At 44.6% G+C, this 22,382-nt stretch overlaps 1 protein-coding gene across 1 annotated transcript in view; it reads right to left on the bottom strand.

Moving 5' to 3' along the window:
• Nucleotides 1-12,154: 12,154 nt before the first annotated feature.
• Nucleotides 12,155-22,382, bottom strand: part of LOC123991531 (steroid hormone receptor ERR2-like) — a 96,663-nt gene continuing 86,435 nt past the window's right edge. The window contains exon 7 of the mRNA XM_046293150.1: nt 12,155-13,016. Coding sequence (XP_046149106.1) covers nt 12,772-13,016 — 245 coding nt within the window. The 3' untranslated portion in view covers nt 12,155-12,771. The remainder of the gene's footprint in view (nt 13,017-22,382) is intronic.

Here is a 22,382-nt window from a genome sequence, read left to right as displayed (position 1 = left end):
CGGGTTATTTCCGTTATTTCCATTGGAAAATATAAAGAAGATGCTTTTCCACTTGGAACCGGTAGGTAAATAGATACTGTTACTATGGGGATGACTAGCTAGGTAAGTAGTTTGTCCTTGTCCATGGTTTTCTCACATGTAAAGGTGGTGGAATTATGAGGGAATGAATTCAAGGTCAGAATATGGTGTACCTGTAGACACGCCTCCAACACACCTTCATTAATATGGTGTATCTGTAGACACGCCTCCAACACACCTTCATTAATATGGTGTATCTGTAGAAACGCCTCCAACACACCTTCATTAATATGGTGTATCTGTAGACACGCCTCCAATACACCTTCATTAATATGGTGTATCTGTAGACACGCCTCCAACACACCTTCATTAATATGGTGTATCTGTGGACACGCCTCCAATACACCTTGATTTAGTCGATCTCCACAAATAACGACTAGCAGGTGAATAGTGGTGAATAGCAGGTGAACAGCAGGTGAATATCGGGTGAATAGCGGGTGAATAGTGGTGAATAGCAGGTGAATAGTGGTGAATAGCAGGTGAATAGTGGTGAATAGCAGGTGAATAGCAGGTGAATAGCAGGTGAATAGTGGTGAATAGTGGTGAATAGCAGGTGAACATCAGGTGAATAGTGGTGAATAGCAGGTGAATAGCAGGTGAATAGCGGGTGAATAGCAGGTGAATAGCGGGTGAATAGCAGGTGAATAGCGGGTGAATAGCAGGTGAACATCGGGGAATAGCGGGTGAATAGCAGGTGAATAGTGGTGAATAGCAGGTGAATAGCAGGTGAATAGTGGTGAATAGCAGGTGAATAGCAGGTGAATAGCAGGTGAATAGTGGTGAATAGCAGGTGAATAGCAGGTGAATAGTGGTGAATAGCAGGTGAATAGTGGTGAATAGCAGGTGAATAGTGGTGAATAGCAGGTGAATAGTGGTGAATAGCAGGTGAATAGCGGGTGAATAGCAGGTGAATAGCGGGTGAATAGCAGGTGAATAGTGGTGAATAGTGGTGAATAGTGGTGAATAGTGGTGAATAGTGGTGAATAGCAGGTGAATAGCAGGTGAATAGTGGTGAATAGCAGGTGAATAGCAGGTGAATAGTGGTGAATAGCAGGTGAATAGCAGGTGAATAGTGGTGAATAGCAGGTGAATAGTGGTGAATAGCAGGTGAATAGTGGTGAATAGCAGGTGAATAGCGGGTGAATAGCAGGTGAATAGCGGGTGAATAGCAGGTGAATAGTGGTGAATAGCAGGTGAATAGCAGGTGAATAGCAGGTGAATAGCAGGTGAATAGCAGGTGAATAGTGGTGAATAGCAGGTGAATAGTGGTGAATAGCAGGTGAATAGCAGGTGAATAGTGGTGAATAGCAGGTGAATAGCAGGTGAATAGCGGGTGAATAGCAGGTGAATAGCGGGTGAATAGCAGGTGAATAGCGGGTGAATAGCAGGTGAATAGTGGTGAATAGCAGGTGAATAGCAGGTGAATAGTGGTGAATAGCAGGTGAATAGCGGGTGAATAGTGGTGAATAGCAGGTGAATAGCGGGTGAATAGTGGTGAATAGCAGGTGAATAGTGGTGAATAGTGGTGAATAGCAGGTGAATAGTGGTGAATAGCAGGTGAATAGCAGGTGAATAGTGGTGAATAGCAGGTGAATAGTGGTGAATAGCAGGTGAATAGCAGGTGAATAGTGGTGAATAGCAGGTGAATAGTGGTGAATAGCAGGTGAATAGTGGTGAATAGTGGTGAATAGCAGGTGAATAGTGGTGAATAGTGGTGAATAGCAGGTGAATAGTGGTGAATAGTGGTGAATAGCAGGTGAATAGTGGTGAATAGCAGGTGAATAGCAGGTGAATAGTGGTGAATAGTGAATAGTGAATAGCAGGTGAATAGCAGGTGAATAGTGGTGAATAGCAGGTGAATAGTGGTGAATAGCAGGTGAATAGTGGTGAATAGTGGTGAATAGCAGGTGAATAGTGGTGAATAGTGGTGAATAGCAGGTGAATAGTGGTGAATAGTGGTGAATAGCAGGTGAATAGCGGGCTGTTCTCAGGCTTAAGTTTAGGGGCAGAATACACATAGGTGCATAAAGTGAATGGGTGCCATTTACATGCGCTTAACTCGGGTTGGATTTGTCCCTTTAGCATCTGGCTGCCAGGCTTGCTCATTGGGGCGTATGGGGGATGTATGTGTGTGTGTGTGTGTGTGTGTGTGTGTGTGTGTGTGTGTGTGTGTGTGTGTGTGTGTGTGTGTGTGTGTGTGTGTGTGTGTGTGTGTGTGTGTGTGTGTGTGTGTGTGTGTGTGTAGAGGGGGGTGGCTGTTAAGTAGCCATTCAGCACCGCCCCTGTCCCCTTTCTCTAAATCATCCAGGATCTCCCTCTCAAAAGGATCTCTGTCAAACAGCAGATTGAGTTCTCATCCATTTATGTCATTTTTCTCCCCTCACTAGACGAGGTCTGTTACATGTTGTTTCTGGATGTTGTATACAACAGAGCAGTAAACAAAAAAACAACAACGATGTTGTGCGATGTACTTTAATAAACCACGTGATTTTATTGTCACTGTATTTTAGTAGAACTGACCCACTCAAACAAAACAAAACACATATTTACACATGAATACAGTGAGCATGACCACTGCAAAACACATCAAAATGCCTCATCATCTTTCCCAAATATGTGTGTCAAACGTAGAGCTTCCTTAATGTTTACATTATTTACAATTTACGATATTATATTTGGCTTTTTGGGGCGGCAGGTAGCGTAGTGGTTAGAGTGTTGGACTAGTAACCAGCAGGTAGCGTAGTGGTTAGAGTGTTGGACTAGTAACCAGCAGGTAACCTAGTGGTTAGAGCGTTGGACTAGTAACCAGCAGGTAGCCTAGTGGTTAGAGTGTTGGACTAGTAACCAGCAGGTAGACTAGTGGTTAGAGCGTTGGACTAGTAACCAGCAGGTAGCCTAGAGCGCTAAGAACCTTGGCGTGATCCTGGACAACACCCTGTCGTTCTCAACTAACATCAAGGCGGTGGCCCGTTCCTGTAGGTTCATGCTCTACAACATCCGCAGAGTACGACCCTGCCTCACACAGGAAGCGGCGCAGGTCCTAATCCAGGCACTTGTCATCTCCCGTCTGGATTACTGCAACTCGCAGTTGGCTGGGCTCCCTGCCTGTGCCATTAAACCCCTACAACTCATCCAGAACGCCGCAGCCCGTCTAGTGTTCAACCTTCCCAAGTTCTCTCACGTCACCCCGCTCCTCCGCTCTCTCCACTGGCTTCCAGTTGAAGCTCGCATCCGCTACAAGACCATGGTGCTTGCCTACGGAGCTGTGAGGGGAACGGCACCTCAGTACCTCCAGGCTCTGATCAGGCCCTACACCCAAATAAGGGCACTGCGTTCATCCACCTCTGGCCTGCTCGCCTCCCTACCACTGAGGAAGTACAGTTCCCGCTCAGCCCAGTCAAACTGTTCGCTGCTCTGGCTCCCCAATGGTGGAACAAACTCCCTCACGACGCCAGGACAGCGGAGTCAATCACCACCTTCCGGAGACACCTGAAACCCCACCTCTTTAAGGAATACCTAGGATAGGATAAAGTAATCCTTCTCACCCCCCTTAAAATATTTAGATGCACTATTGTAAAGTGGTTGTTCCACTGGATGTCATAAGGTGAATGCACCAATTTGTAAGTCGCTCTGGATAAGAGCGTCTGCTAAATGACTTAAATGTAAATGTAAATGTAGTGGTTAGAGTGTTGGACTAGTAACCAGCAGGTAGACTAGTGGTTAGAGCGTTGGACTAGTAACCAGCAGGTAGCCTAGTGGTTAGAGTGTTGGACTAGTAACCAGCAGGTAGCCTAGTGGTTAGAGTGTTGGACTAGTAACCAGCAGGTAGACTAGTGGTTAGAGTATTGGACTAGTAACCAGCAGGTAGACTAGTGGTTAGAGTGTTGGACTAGTAACCAGCAGGTAGACTAGTGGTTAGAGCGTTGGACTAGTAACCAGCAGGTAGACTGGTGGTTAGTGTTGGACTAGTAACCAGCAGGTAGACAAGTGGTTAGAGTGTTGGACTAGTAACCAGCAGGTAGCCTAGTGGTTAGAGTGTTGGACTAGTAACCAGCAGGTAGACTAGTGGTTAGAGTATTGGACTAGTAACCAGCAGGTAGACTAGTGGTTAGAGCGTTGGACTAGTAACCAGCAGGTAGCCTAGTGGTTAGAGTGTCGGACTAGTAACCAGCAGGTAGCCTAGTGGTTAGAGTGTTGGACTAGTAACCAGCAGGTAGACTAGTGGTTAGAGTGTTGGACTAGTAACCAGCAGGTAGCCTAGTGGTTAGAGTGTTGGACTAGTAACCAGCAGGTAGACTAGTGGTTAGAGTATTGGACTAGTAACCAGCAGGTAGACTAGTGGTTAGAGTGTTGGACTAGTAACCAGCAGGTAGCCTAGTGGTTAGAGTGTTGGACTAGTAACCAGCAGGTAGACTAGTGGTTAGAGTATTGGACTAGTAACCAGCAGGTAGACTGGTGGTTAGTGTTGGACTAGTAACCAGCAGGTAGACAAGTGGTTAGAGTGTTGGACTAGTAACCAGCAGGTAGCCTGGTGGTTAGTGTTGGACTAGTAACCAGCAGGTAGCCTAGTGGTTAGAGTATTGGACTAGTAACCAGCAGGTAGACTAGTGGTTAGAGTATTGGACTAGTAACCAGCAGGTAGCCTAGTGGTTAGAGTGTTGGACTAGTAACCAGCAGGTAGCCTAGTGGTTAGAGTGTTGGACTAGTAACCAGCAGGTAGCCTAGTGGTTAGAGTGTTGGACTAGTAACCAGCAGGTAGACTAGTGGTTAGAGTGTTGGACTAGTAACCAGCAGGTAGTCTAGTGGTTAGAGTGTCGGACTAGTAACCAGCAGGTAGCCTAGTGGTTAGAGTGTCGGACTAGTAACCAGCAGGTAGTCTAGAGGTTAGAGTGTCGGACTAGTAACCAGCAGGTAGCCTAGTGGTTAGAACATTGGACTAGTAACCGAAAGGTTGCTGGATCGAATCGCCGAGCTGACAAGATAAAAATCTGTTGTTCTGCCCCTCTGAACAAGGCAGTTCACCCACTGTTCCCTGGTAGGCCGTCATTATGAATAAGAATTCGTTCTTAACTGAATTGCCTAGTTAAATAAATGTTTAAAAAAATCAGAGATGAACATACATAGTTATTTCCATAGACTCTCTCCATAGTCTCTTTTTATAGGTGGGAGAAGTTCATCCTGTAGGTATCACAATTAACCAAAGCTTTCATTCTTACCCTGATACCTCATACATCTTAACAGCTACCATAGTGCTTTTATTAAGGGGGAATCAACCCTCTAGGGTAATCAAATATCCCAGGGTGCATACCGTGTCCCAGACATTCACTAGTCAATACACCGCGGACCACAACGAGCCATAAGTCGGAAAGCGAATTGTTGTTTGTGTTTTATGTAAATTATAGTCATCTCAATGTGCGTGGTGATAAGATACTCTAGTCCTCCACAAATAGAACGTCGGATAAGAAGCTTCCTTCTTCCCAGGAATGTGCCCCTTGTCACCTCCATGTTTTTAATACCCAGACAGGAAGTGATATTCCTGTATTTCTTTGCCACCTGGTCTCAGGGGGAACAGCCCGGCCCGCTTCCAAACCAGGAGTAATTGATATGTTCTGTCTGCTTTGTCCTGTACCAACATTCATGGTAATGTGCTGTATATTGCAGTATGTTCCTCCGTTTTACGACACAAGGAGCCGTCACCATGTTCCCAAACACAACATGTGATATAAAAAATGGACTGGCTCAACTTTTTACTTTTTGTCTCTTTTAGTTGTTTTTTTTTTAAATAAAAAAAATAAAAAAAGTTTTCCTCAAAATAGCTGGTGACTAATATATTACTTAATTTCCTTTAATACTGAATTCAAAAACAAATAATAACAAAACATTTGTGAAAACGCAACAGCCAAATACCAAACATCTATATTAGTTTAGGATTGTGAACAGTTACCATGGTTGACAGAACTGAAGGGGATAGAATATGTTATATACTAACAGTCACTGTCTATATTAGTTTAGGATCGTGAACAGTTACCATGGTTGACAGAACTGAAGGGGATAGAATATGTTATATACTAACAGTCACTGTGTCTATCTTAGTTTAGGATCGTGAACAGTTACCATGGTTGACAGAACTGGAGGGGATAGAATATGTTATATACTAACAGTTACTGTGTCTATATTAGTTTAGGATTGTGAATAGTTATCATGGTTGACAGAACTGAATGGGGTATAATATGTTATATACTAACAGTTACTGTGTCTATATTAGTTTAGGATTGTGAACAGTTACCATGGTTGACAGAACTGGAGGGGATAGAATATGTTATATACTAACAGTTACTGTGTCTATATTGGTTTAGGATTGTGAACAGTTACCATGGTTGACAGAACTGGAGGGGATAGAATATGTTATATACTAACAGTCACTGTGTCTATATTAGTTTAGGATTGTGAACTGTTACCATGGTTGACAGAACTGAAGGGGATAGAATATGTTATATACTAACAGTCACTGTGTCTATCTTAGTTTAGGATTGTGAACAGTTACCATGGTTGACAGAACTGAAGGGGATAGAATATGTTATATACTAACAGTCACTGTGTCTATCTTAGTTTAGGATTGTGAACAGTTACCATGGTTGACAGAACTGAAGGGGATAGAATATGTTATATACTAACAGTCACTGTGTCTATCTTAGTTTAGGATTGTGAACAGTTACCATGGTTGACAGAACTGAATGGGGTAGAATATGTTATATACTAACAGTCACTGTGTCTATCTTGGTTTAGGATTGTGAACTGTTACCATGGTTGACAGAACTGGAGGGGATTGAATATGTTATATACTAACAGTCACTGTGTCTATATTAGTTTAGGATTGTGAATAGTTATCATGGTTGACAGAACTGAATGGGGTAGAATATGTTATATACTAACAGTCACTGTGTCTATATTAGTTTAGGATTGTGAATAGTTATCATGGTTGACAGAACTGAATGGGGTAGAATATGTTATATACTAACAGTCACTGTGTCTATATTAGTTTAGGATTGTGAACAGTTACCATGGTTGACAGAACTGGAGGGTATAGAATATGTTATATACTAACAGTCACTGTGTCTATATTAGTTTAGGATTGTGAACAGTTACCATGGTTGACAGAACTGGAGGGGATAGAATATGTTATATACTAACAGTTACTGTGTCTATCTTAGTTTAGGATTGTGAACAGTTACCATGGTTGACAGAACTGAAGGGGATAGAATATGTTATATACTAACAGTCACTGTGTCTATATTAGTTTAGGATTGTGAACAGTTACCATGGTTGACAGAACTGGAGGGGATAGAATATGTTATATACTAACAGTCACTGTGTCTATATTAGTTTAGGATTGTGAACAGTTACCATGGTTGACAGAACTGGAGGGGATAGAATATGTTATATACTAACAGTCACTGTGTCTATATTAGTTTAGGATTGTGAACAGTTACCATGGTTGACAGAACTGAATGGGGTAGAATATGTTATATACTAACAGTCACTGTCTATATTAGTTTAGGATTGTGAACAGTTACCATGGTTGACAGAACTGGAGGGGATAGAATATGTTATATACTAACAGTTACTGTGTACGTTTAACTGTATTCACTTCATTTAAACATGTTAACAAAGTACAACCAAAGATTCACCAGTCAGCTCATTAATAACAAACACAATAGTATTGGCCACATTTGGCCTTGCATAGCCCAGTGATCACTCTTTTTTATATACCTATTACACTGCTAATATGACTGTTATAACTCCTTTTCTTAACTGTTAATAAACCGTTAAAGATGCCCATGCAATCGCGTTAGCCGTCTAGCCAAAACCCTTCACTGCCAATCCTGTTAAACGGTCTCCTCTCTGTCCCAGAGGTAACGGAGTCAATGCTGAGATTTAATTGCTCTATATCTTTTGAGAATTTTCAGCTTATGAAGACAATTAAAATTAATTGGATATATACCGTTTTAGCCGCTTAAAATAATTTAAGCATTTTTCTCTTTTATTTTTCTTACATTAATTTGAGCGAATAAGGAGGATGGGGGGGGTTAGGAACAATAATTATCTTGAATTAATAATTATCTTTGAGGAGAACAGAGAAGGGAATAGTACTGAAACTCACAACTCTTTGGAGAGATACTCTCTTTGTCTTAGTCTTATTAACATAGTTAATCATATTGTAGCGACCTTTACCCAACACCTCACAACCCTTGTCATGAGACTTGATACCTCTTGCCGTAATGGGTAAGGTATTTGCTTGACAGTTGCTGGACCCAGGTTCAAGTACCGGTCGGTGCTACTCCCAAATGTACTACAATATAATGTCTGGTTGTAAGCTTCGAGGAGATATTGGAATAGGAAGTAAGTATCTGCATAGCTAATTTATATTCCCAATAGATTAAAATACTGTGGCAGTTGGGGAGAGAACTGATCTTGGACCAGTACAAAGGACACATTATCACTGTCCTGAGATCCTTTAAATGACTGAATTACAGTGTTGGGGTCAATTCCATTCAACTCGAGGAAGTTCTAATTCTCTTCAATGTTTTTTTATAAGGGTACATTTGGAATTGGAATTTGGTTTAAGTTCTGAATTGACTGGAGTTTAAATGGAATTTATTATTATTAATGTATATATATATATTTTAACCTTTATTTAACTCGGCAAGTCAGTTAAGAACAAATTCTTATTTACAATGACGGCCAACCCGGACGACGCTGGGCCAAATGTGCACCGCCCCGTGGGACTCCCAATCACGGCCGGTTGTGATACAGCCTGGAATCGAACCAGGGTCTGTAGTGACGCCTCTACCACTGAGCTAAAGTTCCTTAGACCGCTGCGCCACTCGGAAGCCCAACCCCCTGCTGAATTAGGCCGCGTTCACACAGGCTCAGAAAAAAAATATGATGTGAAAACATGTGATTGGTCTTGGCAGTTATCTTCGACCTTTCCATTCCCATAGCTCCATCTCATTGTCAACATTACAGTAGACTATAGTTGCCTGTAGAGGAGATGCTCTGAACACTGTATCGGTTTGATCGTTACACCTTTGAGAGGAGGAAGGTAGGGGTTGGTGGGTGCCAAGGGAACAGCAGTCTATCTCTTCTGTATTTAGCTATAATTAGCTACACATTACATTACTGTGAGTGGTTGGAGGGTTAGCGCTGTTCCGCACATGGGATCTCTGAAGTGGGGAACCCTGCTCCCTCTGCTCAGGGCATAACAGAGTAGGGTTGTCATGACACCAGTATCGTGTAGGGTTGTCATGACACCAGTATCGTGTAGGGTTGTCATGACACTGTACCTTCCTTGGCAAAAAAAGAAAACAGGAAGCAGAATTCACTCTATGGTCATTAAAAAAAAAGCAGCTTTATGTAAAATATTGTGTGATATAACAGAGAGGATTAAAAAAACTCTCGGGGGACTCTGGGAAGGCTCTCTGACAACAGAAGGCTTATTTTATTTCAGCCCAGGTGTGGTTACGAAGGACTCAATCTCTTACCCCCTAAAGGTGTATGGATGTGCTTCTTTGATAAGTAATACAACACAATAACTGCCAAACCCAATCCATTCCTAGGGAAAATGACCCAATATACAGTACATATACAGTACCAGTCAAAGTTTGGACAAACCAACTCATTCAAGGGTCTTTGTTTTTTTTATAGCTATTTTCTACATTCTAGAATAAAAGTGTAGACATCACAACTATGAAATAAAGTAGCAACCAAAAAAAAGTGTTAAACAAATCAAAATATATTTTAAATTCTTCAAAGTCGCCACCCTTTGCCTTGATGACAGCGTTGCACACTCTTGGCATTCTCTCAACCAACTTCACATGGAATGCTTTTCCAACAGTCTTGAAGGAGTTCCCACCTATGCTGAGCACATGTTGGCTGCTTTTCCTTCACTCTGCGGTCCAACTCATCCCAAACCATCTCAATTGGGTTGAGGTCAGGTGATTTTGAAGGCCAGGTCTTCTGATGCAGAACTCCATCACTCTCCTTCTTGGTCAAATAGCTTTTACATAGCCTGGTGGTGTGTTGGGTCATTGTCCTGTCATTGTCCTGTTGAAAAACAAATCACAGTCCCATTAAGCCCAAACCAGATGGGATGGTGTATCACTGCAGAATGCTGTTAGCCATGCTGGTTAAGTGTGCCTTGAATTCTAAATAAATCACGGACAGTGTCACCAGCAAAGCACCATCACACCTCCTCTTCCATGCTTCACGGTGGGAACCACACATGCGGAGATCATCTGTTCACCTACTCTGCATCTCACACTGGCACGGCAGTTGGAACCAAAAATCTCAAATTTGGTCTCATCAGACCAAAGGACAGATTTCCACCGGTCTAATGTCCATTGTTTGTTCTTATTATTGGTGTCCTTTAGTAGTGGTTTCTTTGCAGCAATTCGACCATGAAGGCCTGATTCACGCAGTCTCCTCTGAACAGTTGATGTTGAGATGTGTCTGTTACTTGAACTCTGTGAAGCATTTATTTGGGCTGCAATTTCTGAGGCAGGCAACTCTAATGAACTTATCCTCTGCAGCAGAGGTAACTCTGGGTTTTCCTTTCCTGTGGCGGTCCTCATGAGAGCCAGTTTTATCATAGTGCTTGATTGTTTTTGCGACTGCACTTGAATAAACTTTCAAAGTACTTGAATTTTTGCCGTATTGACTGGCCTTCATGTCTTAAAGTAAAGACGGACTGTCATTTCTCTTTGCTTTCTTGAGCTGTTCTTGCCATCACATGGACTTTGTCCAAATAGGGCTTCTGTATACCACCACTACCTTGTCACAACACAAATTATTGGCTCAAACGCATTAGGAAGGAAAGAAATTCTCCAAATTCACTTTTAACAAGCCACACCTGTTAATTGAAATGCATTCCAGGTGACTACCTCATGAAGCTGGTTGAGAGAATTCCAAGAGTATGCAAAGCTGTCATCAAATTGGCAAAGAGTGGCTACTTTGAACAATCTCAAATATTTTTGTTTTGTTTAACACTTTTTTGGTTACTACATGATTCCATATGTGTTATTTCATAGTTGTGATGTCTTCACTGTTATTCTACAATGTAGAGCATAGCAACAACAAAAAAGAAAGACCCTTAAATGTGTCTAAACTGTTGACTGGGATATATACCAGAATATAATGTTATACAACTGACATAAGTCGCTCTGGATAAGAGCGTCTGCTAAATGACTTAAATGTAAATGAAAATAAAAAAAGAGAAAAAAATCATACTTGAGTAGCACTAACCAATCAGATTGATCAGATACTTGAGTAGCTCTAACCAATCAGATTGATCAGATACTTGAGTAGCACTAACCAATCAGATTGATCAGATACTTGAGTAGCTCTTAACCAATCAGATTGATCAGATACTTGAGTAGCACTAACCAATCAGATTGATCAGATACTTGAGTAGCACTAACCAATCAGATTGATCAGATACTTGAGTAGCACTAACCAATCAGATTGATCAGATACTTGAGTAGCTCTTAACCAATCAGATTGATCAGATACTTGAGTAGCACTAACCAATCAGATTGATCAGATACTTGAGTAGCTCTTAACCAATCAGATTGATCAGATACTTGAGGAGCACTAACCAATCAGATTGATCAGATACTTGAGTAGCACTAACCAATCAGATTGATCAGATACTTGAGTAGCTCTTAACCAATCAGATTGATCAGATACTTGAGTAGCACTAACCAATCAGATTGATCAGATACTTGAGTAGCTCTTAACCAATCAGATTGATCAGATACTTGAGGAGCACTAACCAATCAGATTGATCAGATACTTGAGGAGCACTAACCAATCAGATTGATCAGATACTTGAGGAGCACTAACCAATCAGATTGATCAGATACCAATCCAATCAGATTGATCAGATACTTGAGTAGCTCTTAACCAATCAGATTGATCAGATACTTGAGTAGCACTAACCAATCAGATTGATCAGATACTTGAGTAGCTCTTAACCAATCAGATTGATCAGATACTTGAGGAGCACTAACCAATCAGATTGATCAGATACTTGAGTAGCTCTTAACCAATCAGATTGATCAGATACTTGAGTAGCACTAACCAATCAGATTGATCAGATACTTGAGTAGCTCTTAACCAATCAGATTGATCAGATACTTGAGGAGCACTAACCAATCAGATTGATCAGATACTTGAGTAGCTCTAACCAATCAGATTGATCAGATACTTGAGTAGCACTAACCAATCAGATTGATCAGATACTTGAGGAGCACTAACCAATCAGATTGATCAGATACTTGAGTAGCTCTGAAACCAATCAGATTGATCATACCATTCCTATTCACAAGGTGAAAAGAAACCAAACCTCTCAGTAGTTACAGGTGATCTAGAACGAACAGTCTCTGATTATAACAGCAGTTCTGTACACAGCATCTTTATATACATGACTATATCCCACAGCATCTTTAAATTCACCCTTAAAATCAGTTTGTCTCGTTTCCCTCTATTCCTCATTAATTTTGTTCCATAGAAACAACGATCAGCGTTGTAATGTCACTGTCATAGGTTCTCCGTACCATCACCCCTCCTATTCAGGGGCTGTCCTTCATCCTCATTGGGCGATACAGCTGTCATTCAAGCCTCCCCGCCCAATTATCAAGCCTTGGCCTCCAGCATCTCCAGGAAGAGTTTGTGCATGGGCACTTTACCCTGCACCTTGATGCTGTAGAAGTGCTGCACGGCCTTGGCGGCGGTCTGACGGAGCAAGGGAAGAGTCATCAGCAGCTTTCCTGTCCGCCGAGGGTCCTCCGTGTTGTGGCCACCTTCTAAGTCCTGCAAGGCCTCATGGAGAGAGTCCTGGAGCCGCTGCACAGCCTCCACATTCTCTATATGCCTGGAGTCTATAAGGAGAGAGAGAAGGAGGGAGGGGGGAGAGAGAGGGAGGGGGAGAGAGGTGAGGTAGAGAGAGAGGGGGAGGGGGAGAGAGAGGTGAGGTAGAGAGAGGGGGGAGGCGGAGTGAGAGAGAGAGGTGAGGTAGAGAGAGAGAGAGGGGGAGAGAGAGAGGTGAGGTAGAGAGAAAGGGGGAGGGGGAGAGAGAGAGGTGATTTAGAGAGAGGGAGAGGGAGAGAGAGAGAGGTGAGGTAGAGAGAGAGGTGAGGTAGAGGGAGACAGAGGTGAGGTAAAAAGAGGTGAGGTAGAGAGAGAGAGAAAGGGAGGTAGAAAGAGAGGGAAGGGTAGAGAGAGAGCGAGAGATAGAGAGCGAGAGGTGAGGTAGAGAGAGAGGGACTTTAAATTCTGTGGCTCCTTTTTTAGCATTTTTTAAAAACTCTATCTAGTTTATAGTTAATCACTGGACTTAAATAAATGTGTGTACTGGGACTCCAGGGAGACTGTATAAATCTACATATTCTGTGGATATGAGGGAGGAAAAATATATTTATTTGTATCCCGCACCATATACTCTCATCGACTAATGAATTCAGATGACTGCATTAGCTGTATGTGTGCGTGTGTGCGTGTGAGCGTGTGTGTGTGTGTGTGTGTGTGTGCTTGCGTGCGTTAGCAGGGCATCGTTAAACTCTAGCGGCAGATGGCCTTAATTTCCATCAGAAAGAGAAGAGAAAGCCGTCCCCTTTAAAACAACAGTCCTAAAATAAAAAAAAACAACCCCAAAAAACTCCACTTCACGGACAGTCTACTTGACTGATTTTTTAAATCAATTGCAGATTGATTTGGATCAGGCTCTCAGAAGTGCACTTCATTTCCACTGCAGCATGTCCAGGATGGAGGCAGTTGACACTTCACATGCCTTGTTTGTCTGGTTGTGTCAACTGGGAAATCTGTGAACACTGGACAACATCTTGGTTTGAACTTGTTTCTTTAACGAGACACTGACTGACTCAACCGAGGGGACTTCCTGTTTATAAATGACTGGCTGACTCAACCAAGGGGTCTGCCTGTTTATAAATGACTGGCTGACTCAACCAAGGGGACTTCCTATTTATAAATGACTGGCTGACTCAACCAAGGGGACTTCCTGTTTATAAATGACTGGCTGACTCAACCAAGGGGCCTGCCTGTTTATAAATGACTGGCTGACTCAACCAAGGGGTCTGCCTGTTTATACATGACTGGCTGACTCAACCAAGGGGACTTCCTGTTTATAAATGACTGGCTGACTCAACCAAGGGGTCTGCCTGTTTATAAATGACTGGCTGACTCAACCAAGGGGACTTCCTGTTTATAAATGACTGGCTGACTCAACCAAGGGGACTTCCTGTTTATAAATGACTGGCTGACTCAACCAAGGGGACTTCCTGTTTCTAAATGACTGGCTGACTCAACCAAGGGGACTGCCTGTTTATAAATGACTGACTGACTCAACCAAGGGACTGCCTGTTTCTAAATGAAGTGTCAAATCCCTACATTTTATGACCAAAATTCCAGAGAATCAGGAACACTTTAAAAATAGAACAGTAGAAGACAGAACATGTAAATGAGGCAGAAACACGTAAAGTAGAGAGCTAATTACATTCTTAACTGACTGATTGTCTGTTACCAGGCAGCCAGCTCTCTTCTGTTGTAAATTACCTTTCTATCAGGGGACATTAACTAGGCTACGTGGACCGCACATGTGTTCCACTCCACTCTGTGTGTGTGTGTGTGTGTGTGTGTGTGTGTGTGTGTGTGTGTGTGTGTGTGTGTCTGTGTGTGTGTGTGTGTGTGTCTGTGTGTGTCTGTGTCTGTGTCTGTGTCTGTGTCTGTGTCTGTGTCTGTGTCTGTGTGTGTGTGTGTGTGTGTGTGTGTGTGTGTGTGTGTGTGTGTGTGTGTGTGTGTGTGTGTGTGTGTGTGTGTGTGTGTGTGTGTGTGTGTGTGTGTGTGTTAGTGAGAGAGAGAGAGAGAGGCAGAATGCATAACTAACTTTTTTATTTATTTTTTATTTCACCTTTATTTATTAAGGCAAGTTGAGAACAAGTTCTCATTTACAATTGCGACCTGGCAACTTTCGTGAAACAATTTCCTGATAACCCGTCAGCAGGCTGGCGTCAATCCCGTCAATACTGCGCTAATTACCAAATCAATGGCCACACATTTCCAGAGCTGTCACACAGACCAGATCTCCATGAGACAATATGACACCTTGGATGGCCTCTCTATCTACTACTCTATACCTCTCATTCTGTTATTCCTCTCTGATCCTCCCTCCCTCCTTCCTTCCCATTCAGCTCTTGAGGAGTTTGTCATCCGAAGACAAAATAGAAAGCTCCCTCATTTCTCAGTATGTCAGGCAGGAAGCAGGAGAAAAAAGGTCCTCAATCAGTCACTGATTAGCAGAGGGACAGGACCCTCCAAACAGTCATTGATTAGTAAGGGGACAGGACCCTCTAAACAGTCATTGATTAGTAGGGGGACAGGACCCTCCAGACAATCATTGATTAATAGGGGGACAGGACCCTCCAAACAGTCATTGATTAGTAGGGGGACAGGACCCTCTAAACAGTCATTGATTAGTAGGGGGCCAGGACCCTCCAGACAGTCACTGATTAGTAGGGGAACCCTCCAAACAGTCATTGATTAGTAGGGGGACAGGACCCTCCAGACAGTCATTGATTAGCAGGAGGACAGGACCCTCCAGACAGTCATTGATTAGTAGGGGGACAGGACCCTCCAGACAGTCATTGATTAGTAGGGGGACAGGACACTCCAGACAGTCATTGATTAGTAGGAGGACAGGAACCTCCAAACAGTTATTGATTAGTAGGTGGACCCTCCAAACAGTCATTGATTGGTAGGGGGACAGGACCCTCTAAACAGTCATTGATTAGTTGGAGGACAGGACCCTCTAAACAGTCATTGATTAGTTGGAGGACAGGGCCCTCTAAACAGTCATTGATTAGTAGGGGAACAGGACCCCCCAGAGAGTCATTGATTAGTAGGGGGACAGGACCCTCCAAACAGTTATTGATTAGTAGGGGGACAGGACCCTCTGAACAGTCATTGATTAGTAGGGGGACCCTCCAAACAGTTATTGATTAGTAGGGGGACAGGACCCTCCAGACAGTCATTGATTGGTAGGGGGACAGGACCCTCTAAACAGTCATTGATTAGTTGGAGGACAGGACCCTCTAAACAGTCATTGATTAGTTGGAGGACAGGGCCCTCTAAACAGTCATTGATTAGTAGGGGAACAGGACCCCCCAGAGAGTCATTGATTAGTAGGGGGACAGGACCCTCCAAACAGTTATTGATTAGTAGGGGGACAGGACCCTCTGAACAGTCATTGATTAGTAGGGGGACAGGACCCTCCAAACAGTCATTGATTAGTAGTCAGCTCCTACCTACCTCTCTGATTTGGTCCTGCCGTACATACCTACACGTACGCTACGGTCACAAGACGCAGGCCTCCTAATTGTCCCTAGAATTTCTAAGCAAACAGCTGGAGGCAGGGCTTTCTCCTATAGAGCTCCATTTTTATGGAACGGTCTGCCTACCCATGTTAGAGACGCAAACTCGGTCTCAACCTTTAAGTCTTTACTGAAGACTCATCTCTTCAGTGGGTCATATGATTGAGTGTAGTCTGGCCCAGGAGTGGGAAGGTGAACGGAAAGGCTCTGGAGCAACGAACCGCCCTTGCTGTCTCTGCCTGGCCGGTTCCCCTCTTTCCACTGGGATTCTCTGCCTCTAACCCTGTTACGGGGCTGAGTCACTGGCTTGCTGGGGCTCTCTCGTGCCGTCTCTGGGGGGTGCGTCACCTGGGTGGGTTGATTCACTGTTGTGGTCGGCCTGTCTGGGTCCCCCCTTGGGTTGTACCGTGTCGGAGATCTTTGTGGGCTATACTCGGCCTTGTCTCAGGATGGTAAGTTGGTGGTTGAAGATTTCCCTCTAGTGGTGTGGGGGCTGTGCTTTGGCAAAGTGGGTGGGGTTATATCCTTCCTGTTTGGCCCTGTCCGGGGTGTCCTCGGATGGGGCCACAGTGTCTCCTGACCCCTCCTGTCTCAGCCTCCAGTATTTATGCTGCAGTAGTTTATGTGTCGGGGGGCTAGGGTCAGTTTGTTTATCTGGAGTACTTCTCCTGTCCTATTCGGTGTCCTGTGTGAATCTAAGTGTGCGTTCTCTAATTCTCTCTTTCTCTCTTTCTTTCTCTCTCTCGGAGGACCTGAGCCCTAGGACCATGCCCCAGGACTACCTGACATGATGACTCCTTGCTGTCCCCAGTCCACCTGGCCATGCTGCTGCTCCAGTTTCAACTGGCCTGGGCCCTAGGACCATGTCCCAGGACTACCTGACATGAGGACTCCTTGCTGTCCCCAGTCCACCTGGCCATGCTCCTGCTCCAGTTTCAACTGTTCTGCCTTACTATTATTCAACCATGCTGGTCATTTATGAACATTTGAACATCTTGGCCACGTTCTGTTATAATCTCCACCCGGCACAGCCAGAAGAGGACTGACCACCCCACATATGCTCTCTCTAATTCTCTCTTTCTTTCTCTCTCTCGGAGGACCTGAGCCCTAGGACCGTGCCCCAGGACTACCTGACATGATGGCTCCTTGCTGTCCCCAGTCCACCTGACTGTGCTGCTGCTCCAGTTTCAACTGTTCTGCCTTATTATTATTTGACCATGCTGGTCATTTATGAACATTTGAACATCTTGGTCATGTTCTGTTATAATCTCTACCTGGCACAGCCAGAAGAGGACTGGCCACCCCACATAGCCCGGTTCCTCTCTAGGTTTCTTCCTAGGTTTTGGCCTTTCTAGGGAGTTTTTCCTAGCCACCGTGCTTTTACACCTGCATTGTTTGCTGTTTGGGGTTTTAGGCTGGGTTTCTGTACAGCACTTTGAGATATCAGCTGATGTACGAAGGGCTATATAAATAAATTTGATTTGATTTGATTTGATTTGATTAGTAGGGGGACCCTCCAAACAGTTATTGATTAGTAGGGGGACAGGACCCTCCAAACAGTCATTGATTAGTAGGGGGACCCTCCAAACAGTTATTGATTAGTAGGGGGACAGGACCCTCCAAACAGTCATTGATTAGTAGGGGGACCCTCCAAACAGTTATTGATTAGTAGGGGGACAGGACCCTCCAAACAGTCATTGATTAGTAGGGGGACAGGACCCTCCAGACAGTCATTGATTAGTAGGAGGACCCTCCAAACAGTTATTGATTAGTAGGGGGACCCTCCAAACAGTCATTGATTAGTAGGGGGACAGGACCCTCCAGACAGTCATTGATTAGTAGGAGGACCCTCCAAACAGTCATTGATTAGTAGGGGGACCCTCCAAACAGTTATTGATGAGTAAGGGGACAGGACCCTCCAAACAGTCATTGATTAGTAGGGGGACAGGACCCTCCAGACAGTCATTGATTAGTAGGAGGACCCTCCAGACAGTCACTGATTAGTAGGGGGACAGGACCCTCCAAACAGTCATTGATTAGTAGGGGGACAGGACACTCCAGACAGTCATTGATTAGTAGGAGGACCCTCCAGACAGTCACTGATTAGTAGGGGGACAGGACCCTCCAAACAGTCATTGATTAGTAGGGGGACAGGACCCTCCAAACAGTCATTGATTAGTAGGGGGACCCTCCAAACAGTTATTGATTATTAGGGGGACAGGACCCTCCAAACAGTTATTGATTAGTAGGGGGACAGGACCCTCCAAACAGTCATTAATTAGTAGGGGGACCCTCCAAACAGTTATTGATTAGTAGGGGGACAGGACCCTCCAAACAGTCATTGATTAGTAGGGGGACCCTCCAAACAGTGATTGATTAGTAGGAGGACCCTCCAAACAGTTATTGATTAGTAGGGGGATAGGACCCTCCAAACAGTCATTGATTAGTAGGGGGACAGGACCCTCCAAACAGTCATTGATTGGTAGGGGACCACATGGAAACAAATGAGCCCCAATGCTCATTCCACTGCACTTAACCTCTGTCCAGTCTCAACGTCAACAGTGAAGAGGTGACTCCGTGATGCTGGCCTTCTAGGCAGAGTTCCTCTGTCCAGTCTCATCGTCAACAGTGAAGAGGAGACTCCGGGATGCTGGCCTTCTAAGCAGAGTTCCTCTGTCCAGTCTCAACGTCAACAGTGAAGAGGTGACTCCGGGATGCTGGCCTTCTAGGCAGAGTTCCTCTGTCCAGTCTCATCGTCAACAGTGAAGAGGCGACTCCGGGATGCTGACCTTCTAGGCAGAGTTCCTCCGTCCAGTCTCAACGTCAACAGTGAAGAGGTGACTCCGGGATGCTGGCCTTCTAGGCAGAGTTCCTCCATCCAGTCTCATCGTCAACAGTGAAGAGGCGACTCCGGGATGCTGGCCTTCTAGGCAGAGTTCCTCTGTCCAGTCTCAACGTCAACAGTGAAGAGGCGACTCCGGGATGCTGGCCTTCTAGGCAGAGTTCCTCTGTCCAGTCTCAACGTCAACAGTGAAGAGGCGACTCCGGGATGCTGGCCTTCTAGGCAGAGTTCCTCTGTCCAGTCTCATCGTCAACAGTGAAGAGGCGACTCCGGGATGCTGGCCTTCTAGGCAGAGTGCCTCTGTCCAGTCTCAACGTCAACAGTGAAGAGGTGACTCTGGGATGCTGACCTTCTAGGCAGAGTTCCTCTGTCCAGGCTCAACGTCAACAGTGAAGAGGTGACTCTGGGATGCTGGCCTTCTAGGCAGGTTTCCTCTGTCCAGTCTCAACATCAACAGTGAAGAGGTGACTCCGGGATGCTGGCCTTCTAGGCAGAGTTCCTCCGTCCAGTCTCATCGTCAACAGTGAAGAGGTGACTCCGGGATGCTGGCCTTCTAGGCAGAGTTCCTCCGTCCAGTCTCATCGTCAACAGTGAAGAGGTGACTCCGGGATGCTGGCCTTCTAGGCAGAGTTCCTCTGTCCAGTCTCAACATCAACAGTGAAGAGGCGACTCCGGGATGCTGGCCTTCTAGGCAGAGTTCCTCTGTCCACTCTCAACATCAACAGTGAAGAGGCGACTCCGGGATGCTGGCCTTCTATGCAGAGTTCCTCTGTCCAGTCTCAACGTCAACAGTGAAGAGGCGACTCCAGGATGCTGGCCTTCTATGCAGAGTTCCTCTGTCCAGTGTCTGTGTTCTTTTGCCCATCTTAATCTTTTCTTTTTATTAGCCAGTCCAGAGTATTTTCAGATTTTATCAACAAATGGAGTGAAAAGTAAATGTGAAATGAAAGGTGAAACGTACAGTAAAATCAACAGTGTAAAAAGTTTGGATTCAGTCTTGTCAGGTGAACTGTTGTCAGGTGAACTGTTGTCAGGTGAACTGTTGTCAGGTGAACTGTTGTCAGGTGAACTGTTGTGTCCTCACCTTCGGTCTCATCATTTTCCCGTGATCTCCAAACTGTTCCCTTTTCAATTGCTACCATGGTTATGCTTTTCATATTACTTCTGTAAGATACCATTTCAATATGTCCCTATCCATATAGAGTGTAAAGGGTTCATTCTTAACCTCGTCAGAATGAATGCCTATTAAAACGTCTGGAGTTTAGGTGGACCTAAATACAGGATGTCGCCACTAGGCGGCAACAGGGAGCACTTTAATCTGCTCGTTCCGGCACCGAGGGTCTTGTCTTCAATTCCAGTGATCAGGCAATCGCTTTTTTCCAACTTTGAAATTGGACGTTTAGAGCAACTTCAAAATGTGATGTTTGGTGAAACGTGGAAAAACATCTAATTCTGCAGTGAGAGCTTGTTGCCTGCTATGGAGATAAAGTGGGGGAGAGAGAGGGGGGTAGAGAGAGATATAGAGGGGGAGAGAGAGGGGGATAGAGAGATATAGAGGGGGAGAGAGGGGGAGGGGATAGAGAGATATAGAGGGGGAGAGAGAGAGAGGGGATAGAGAGAGATAGAGGGGTAGAGAGAGATAGAGGGGTAGAGAGAGATATAGAGGGGTAGAGAGAGAGAGGGGTAGAGAGAGATAGAGGGGTAGAGAGAGATAGAGGGGTAGAGAGAGAGAGGGGTAGAGAGAGATAGAGGGGTAAAGAGAGATAGAGGGGTAGAGAGAGATAGAGGGGTAGAGAGAGATATAGAGGGGTAGAGAGAGATATAGAGGGGTAGAGAGAGATATAGAGGGGGAGAGAGAGAGAGAGAGAGGTAGAGAGAGATATAGAGGGGTAGAGAGATATATAGAGGGGTAGAGAGAGATATAGAGGGGTAGAGAGAGATATAGAGGGGTAGAGAGAGATATAGAGGGGTAGAGAGAGATATAGAGGGGGAGAGAGAGAGAGAGAGAGAGAGAGAGAGAGAGAGAGAAAGAGAGGGGTAGAGAGAGATATAGAGGGGTAGAGAGAGATATAGAGGGGTAGAGAGAGATATAGAGGGGTAGAGAGAGATATAGAGGGGGAGAGAGAGAGTGGGAGAGAGGGGGGAGAGAGAGAGAGAGATAGAGGGGTAGAGAGAGATATAGAGGGGGAGAGAGAGAGAGAGAGAGGAGAGTGAGAGTGATAGATAGGGGGAGAGAGAGAAAGATAGAGGGGGAGAGAGAGAGAGAGAGGGGAGAGAGAGGGGGAGAGATAGAGAGAGATAGAGGGGTAGAGAGATATAGAGGAGAGAGAGAGAGAGAGAGAGAGAGAGAGAGAGAGAGAGAGAGAGAGAGAGAGAGAGAGAGAGAGAGAGAGAGAGAGAGATAGATAGATAGATAGATAGATAGATAGATAGATAGATAGATAGATAGATAGATAGATAGATAGATAGTGGTCCTCTGTAGCTCAGTTGGTAGAGCATGGCGCGTGTAACGCCAGGGTAGTGGGTTTGATTCCCGGGACCACCCATACGTAGAATGTATGCACACATGATTGTAAGTCGCTTTGGATAAAAGCGTCTGCTAAATGGCATATATTATTATTATATTAGATAGATAGATAGATAGATAGATAGATAGATAGATAGATAGATAGATAGATAGAGGGGAGAGAGAGAGATAGAGGGGAACAGAGAGAGAGGGGGAGAGATAGAGAGAGGTAGAGGGGGAGAAAGAGATAGAGGGTGAGAGAGAGAGAACGAGCACTGGCAATCACACACATGCTATACACACACACATGCACTCAGAAGAGGCAAGGACACCCCCCCCACACACACACACACACACACACACACACACACACACACACACACACACACACACACACACACACACACACACACACACACACACACACACACACACACACACACACACACACACACTATAGTGGTATTTAATTAAAGAGCCGTGTTGCCGACCCTTTCGTCCCCTTTCTTATCTC

This window comes from Oncorhynchus gorbuscha, linkage group LG12 (genome assembly GCF_021184085.1).
Source record: "Oncorhynchus gorbuscha isolate QuinsamMale2020 ecotype Even-year linkage group LG12, OgorEven_v1.0, whole genome shotgun sequence".
In the NCBI taxonomy this organism is placed as follows: Eukaryota; Metazoa; Chordata; class Actinopteri; order Salmoniformes; family Salmonidae; genus Oncorhynchus; species Oncorhynchus gorbuscha.
Note: the sequence above shows the minus strand (reverse complement) of the source record. Positions and strands in the feature narration are given on the sequence as shown.